General features: G+C 37.8%; 1 protein-coding gene across 1 annotated transcript; it reads right to left on the minus strand.

The window, feature by feature from the left end:
- Positions 1–27: 27 nt before the first annotated feature.
- LOC112170560 (ethylene-responsive transcription factor ABR1) lies at positions 28–2813 on the minus strand. Its single transcript, XM_024307894.2, has 2 exons — positions 1867–2813; positions 28–1169 (listed from the first exon to the last, which is right to left on the minus strand). Exons 1-2 carry the CDS (start codon positions 2390–2392, stop codon positions 340–342), a joined length of 1356 nt encoding a protein of 451 aa, XP_024163662.1. The 5' UTR covers positions 2393–2813; the 3' UTR covers positions 28–339.
- Between the last annotated feature and the right edge of the window lie 3301 nt (positions 2814–6114).

Here is a 6114-nt window from a genome sequence, read left to right on the forward strand (position 1 = left end):
AACACCACCGCCACTACAAAGCTGAGAAAAAAAAAATAAGACAAAGGCCTTTCTTAATTGATTTATGAACGTAAAGCACAAAACCAAGCCAGGTTAAAAAAAGGTTTCTACTTTCTAATACTTATGTGAACAAACTATCACCTACAATACGAAGTGCCGCTTTGTTTCTATCTCTATAATCCTTTCTTCCCTGGCTTTTTTCTCCTTTAAGTACATAAAACAATAAGACCAAAAACTACGTGCAAAAAACAGGGTATATTTATATGATTTGAAATGAGAACCTAGGAACAAGAAAATATTCTGATTAATAAAAATAAAGAAATAAAAATGATGAACGTATTAGCCGGAAGACGAATGATTGTGACCGGACTGTGACCAAGATGGTGCTGGAAAGCCCGATGAACCGCCCGGATTCTGATTCTCCGGCGCCTCGAAGAAACTTAGCTGCTGCTGATGATCCGAGAAAAGCAGAGGAAATGAAGCAGAGGAGGAAGCAGAGGATGGCAATGCGGAAGACACAGTGGATGATGAGGGTGGTGGTTGTTGCAATAGCGAGGACTGAAGTGAAGCTAATTGGGAATTGTAGTACATCTGCTCCAGGAAATTCGTCGGCTGGGGTTGTTGTTGCGAGTGAATGTCGATGGAGCTCTGAAGCAAATGAGAATAGTCCAGATAGTCTCTGAGCAAGTCAGGGGAGCCCTGGAAAGGTTGAGACTGATAAAGCGGTTGTTGGTGTTGTAGTGGCTGCGTTGGAGGCTGCAATGGCCGTACGGGTCGGTTTGGCGCCAAATGAGTTGATGCAGAATGTGAACTGATGGACTGAGCGTAGTTCTGGAGGGGTTGCTGTGGTGGTATGACTCTCACATTTTCAGGGAAGTTAAGCTTGGCTCTGTTTCCCCTGAACCTTAAGGCAGCTTCGTCGTAGGCTCTGGCGGCGGCCTCGGCGGTGTCGAAAGTGCCGAGCCAGACTCTGGCCGCCTTGTGTGGGTCACGAATCTCGGCGGCCCATTTTCCCCAGGGCCGCTGCCGGACTCCCCTGTATCTTCTTCTCCTCTCGCCGGTTTCTTCTGGGGAAACAGTTTCAGCAACAACTGATCTTACTGCGGTGGAAGCGGTCGCAGTGACGGTGCTACCGGCAGTGGTGACAGATTTCGTGTCATCTTCATAAACTATATCGAATTACAAAGTTTATAGAGATGTAAGTGGGATTACATAAATAAATAAGAGGGTATGCATAATTTTCTTAGATAATATGTTCTTATGGTGTCAAGTACTGTTTCATTGTTTTTTTTTTTTTTTAATAAATAAAAAATAAAATTGTGAAAATAAATTGGATATCTCACCCTACAAATCTGATGATAGGAAAATTTTAATCTTGTAGAGACCTCTTCTAGACTTGTAAACAAAAATTTTCAGGTGACCATGCAAATTATCATATATTAGAGTTGCTTTTTTGCAAATCTTAACGCTATTTTATGTATAACGAAATACCCTATTCGATTCTTAAGAAGACGAAGAACAAAAAAATAGTAGTAATTCGATATAGTTTCTGTAAACGAAAAAAAAATAGAAGTAAAAGTAATTTATTTATATGAAAATCCAATGGAATTTTGTTAAGAATTGTAAGAAAATATGAGATCAATGTTTTTGAAAATTCTTGGGTGAAGAAAAGAATGAACAGCTAAGGATGATGAAAAAGAAAATTAAGGGTGAATTTATATGAAAATCCAACTGGATTTTTGTTAAGAATTGTAAGAAAATATGAGATCAATGTTTTTGAAAATTCTTGGACGAAGAAAAGAATGAACAGCAAGGGTGATGAAAAAGAAAATGAAGGATGATGAATTTGATTGAATAAATACTAACCAGTTGTTGTTGCACCGGTTGAAGATTCCGGCTGAGTTGCTCTGAAATCAGCATAGCCACCTCCATAAGGCCTATTACTTTGATCCATCAAAAGGGCTTGAGTCTGTTCTTCTCTGCCTCTCTTTTGACCAGCCCGGGAGCCAGAAGAGGAAGATGTATTATTATTATTTGAAGAGAAAGCTGATAAAGGTGGAGAGTTGCCACTGGCAGCAGAATAAACTTGACCGAAACTTGAAGCAACTCCACCGCTTGAACCCGAAACGACATGTCTCTGTCCCGATACGACATGCGTCAGAGCCGACACCATCGCCGACATCTCCGCCTCCGGCCGACTATACCCCAACAACATAGACGGCGACACAGTCGACTGAGGTCGTCGTTGCAGTCTAACACCTTGTACTAGTTGATTACTCATCAATTCTCCGCTAGCTTCCTCATAGTCCACGGGGACAACGTCGTCGTTTTGAGCTTGAAACGGCCCGCCGTCACCTGAGCTCCTCTGGTTCGCCACCTTCAGAAGGCACATGTAAATCCCAGAACGAGATGTGAGGAAGACCCTTTCGAGAACAACGGCTTTATATACGAGGGTTTCAGAATCAGATCAATTCAAACTTGATCAGCCGCCATTAAAATAGTGCTATACCTGCGCTTCGACTCGTCCTTTATATGTATCCGACTCGATCCACCATGCAACTTTCCGATAATTTGATATGTATTCAAATTATTTAAAACACACTCTATATTGGGATTTTCTGCACGAGTTTCTTTTGCTCGAAAAATTCGTATATTTTTGATATGATGCTAAAACCCAAAAATTGATAACGGGGAATGAATGAGGCCGCTAATGATGTGGTTGGAGATCTTGTTCACACACACAAATAAGAGTCTGTGGCGCTTCAAAGGGACTTCTGTCGGTGTACTTCTTCTTTTTCTTTCTCTAAGAGTTCATCTTTGAATTGAGTTGTATCTGCAAGACCATGCCGACAAACTGAGCTCATCTTTGTTTAGCTTGAGATTATAGTAAATAATTAACTACTAGATTAATTGGGTAAATTAATTAATTAAGATAAACGTGATTAGCCCATAATTGGTTTGGCAACATGGGCTTAGTTGAGGAGGTATGTCCCCATTACTAAATAGATTGAGGTATTAACCCAACTAAATATGAGTGGTAACTTATTTAATTAGACTTGGTAGTTCATGCACGATGGGTGTGACTTCATCCTGTGACTTCGCCTACGATTATAATTAGTTTATGTAAGATTGTGGACAAGATGTATACTAAGTCCTATTAATTAATCTATATAGGGAAAGAGTAATAGTTTTTTTTTTTTTTGATCGGGTTAGTTGTTACTTGTTAGTAACTCACACACCTATGCAGTGGTATCCCAGCGCCAGGACACCTGCACCGACATTGCGGTGAAAGCCAGACTAATCCACTGCACCACAGACGCACGAACCCATAAGGTCCCTCAAATCTACTGGCCACGGGATGAAGCTGGGATTCGAACACTAGACCTGGGGGTTCCAGACTAGGCCATTCGACTAACACACCACACCACGTGGTTAAAGAGTAATAGTTGTATAAACTTGTTCTACCTAATTATTTATTGACTAATTTAGTTGTTACACTTTGTATTTTTAACAAGTTTTGTTATTCCTTTTGAAAATAATAATAATAATAATTTGTTATTGAGACCATCAAATTTCGCACATTGACCTCTCTTCTTTTCAAATTATTAAATTACCTATTCATTCTAAATATGAAATTATTATTATGGATATGCAAGTAATTATATATAAGTAAAATTATTTCTCTACACCTCCTAATTTATAAATGACATAAACCCTATTTTCATATCTTCACCTATTCATGTGATGATAATTTTTCAAATATAAGATGCTAAATAAGTGACAGACATAAGTACTTAAAAGTATTATTAATAGAAGGAGTAGTATTTATTGAAAATAATACTCAACCTCAATCTTAAAGTTACTATCTATCGGCATGAATGTAATTGATTAGATTGACATTTTGAATCATGCCTTAGGCACATAAGGGGGAAAAAAGGACCTATATGAAGAAGTTTGCATGTGTCAAAAAAGAAATTCATCTCAAGAATTTTGCATCAGGAGCATTTTGGACTAGTTTGCAATCAATTAGTAGTTTTGCATCAAAAATAAAAAATTATGTTGGTTTAACAAAAGAGAGTTTCTATTCATACCTCTAAAATTATCATTTAGACCTTCCTCTTTTTCCAAATAATAGTTGACTTTGTTAACTCATGTCAACTTACCAATAAAGAAACAAAAGTGGGAAGGGAAAGTTGACTTTGTCAACTTACCAATAAAGACACAAAAGTGGGAAGGGAAAGTTGACTTTGTCAACTCATGTCAACTTACCAATAAAGACACAAAAGTGGGAGGGGAAAAAAAAAATTCTTACCTCTACGTATAGTAGTAGTCTTTAATTGGAGAAAACTTTCTCCACCAACGTAAATCTTAAAATATACATCGGCAAACGTTAACTATGTTGCCGTCAAAATTTTCTAAACTTTGTGGTTGATCACCCATCAATGGAAATAGGTTTATTATGAAAAAAGAGTTTTAACTATGAAATTGATAGAAAATAAGAAAACAAAAAATTGTGGAATTGTTAGCAAGAATGATGGTGGAAAGAAGATTTGACAAGGGGAGAAAGAGTGATTTGATTCAACAAAAAGAAACATAAGCTATCTAACCTCCATGAGATTATAAAAAGTTGAAATTTTTTTAGAAAGATTTCACGCATACAAGGCCATCAACAACCTCTATAAAAATACAAATGACAATAATAGAGAGAGGTAGAAAAGCAGCCAGGAGATAGAGACAACTACCAACTGGATGTGTGTGTGTGTGTGTTTTTTTTTTTGGTCAGCTTAATTAATTGTATTATGGTGAAATAGAATTGTGAAATCTTCAAAAAGGGCTTTTATTTATTTTATTAGACTATGGGCATTGTGGGAAAATTAGGGAGGTGTAAATAGCAAATTGGTTATTTATAAAAGTAAGTTGGAGGTCTATTAAGTGAGGTGGTCCAAATACCAATTTTGGAGGTATGAATAAAAGCTCCCTTAACAAAACTAGAAGATCGGCAAAAAAAAGTAGGGCTGGGATTTAGAACCATAAAACAGGAGGAACCGCACCGAAAGTCTCGGTTCGGTTCGGTTCTACGACATATGTGTTTGCAATTTTCTCGGTTCGGTTCTTGGCGTTGTTTACACGATTCGGTTCCGATGCTTGTTTTTAAAACCTCCTTGGAACTGAAATATAGATGTCAATGTATAATTGGATAATAAGGCCAAGCTTATTTATGTAAAATAGACCCTTTCTCATGTGATCAGGCACTACTTGTATGCGATCAGAACCTTCCATCTAATCTCATAATCTCCTATCCATTCGATCAACCCTAAAAATTTATCTCTTCCCTCAAACTCTCACTCTCTCAGTCTCCATCCTAGATCAGATCCGACTCTGACTCTCTCACTCTCTCAGCCGGTCAGATCCAGACGAGCGAGACGAACCCAAACGAGCGAGAGTGCGAGATGAACCCAGAAACATCGCATCTGTGATTTGGTTGATGCAGCTCCGCCTGAGATTTGGTTGATGATCCGTCTTCGATTTGGGCCATGGCTCAATGTAAGCTTTCAATCCTCCTCTTCCTTCTTAATTCTTATTCACTTCTCTTCGTAGCTATTATTTCAGATTTTCAGTCTTATAGAGGTTGTACCAGACTACTACTAGAGGCATATTTTATTAATTTGAACCGATCTCTTCTTCTTCTTCTTCTTCTTCTTCTTCTTCTTCTTCATAACTACTGCTATGAGATTTCTCCAGATCTTTTGTATGGATTTGTGTTCTAGATTTATCAGTTTGTTGTGTTTTTAGATTTGTTGTTTGCACTTAAACTATGCAGTTTGCTGTGCTTTGCCATCTTGATGTGTTTTGACTTTTGATAATGACATAATGTCATGTTGGATTGTTGATTTGTAGATTGCTGTTGGAACTTGAAAGAATCAAGAATGGTAGAATGCATTGTGGCATTTCAGGAAACTGGACAGCTTTGCATCTTTGGTGATGTTTTGCTATGTATACAAGAATCGGTTAGAACTCGTAACCGAACCGAACTAAACGGTTCAGGTTCCAAATTGGTTCCGGCAAAAAAAAGTAACAAAACCGAACCGGAAACATATTGTCGGTTTCGGTTTT

The sequence above is a fragment of the Rosa chinensis genome, chromosome 6 (genome assembly GCF_002994745.2).
Source record: "Rosa chinensis cultivar Old Blush chromosome 6, RchiOBHm-V2, whole genome shotgun sequence".
Classification (NCBI taxonomy): domain Eukaryota; kingdom Viridiplantae; phylum Streptophyta; class Magnoliopsida; order Rosales; family Rosaceae; genus Rosa; species Rosa chinensis.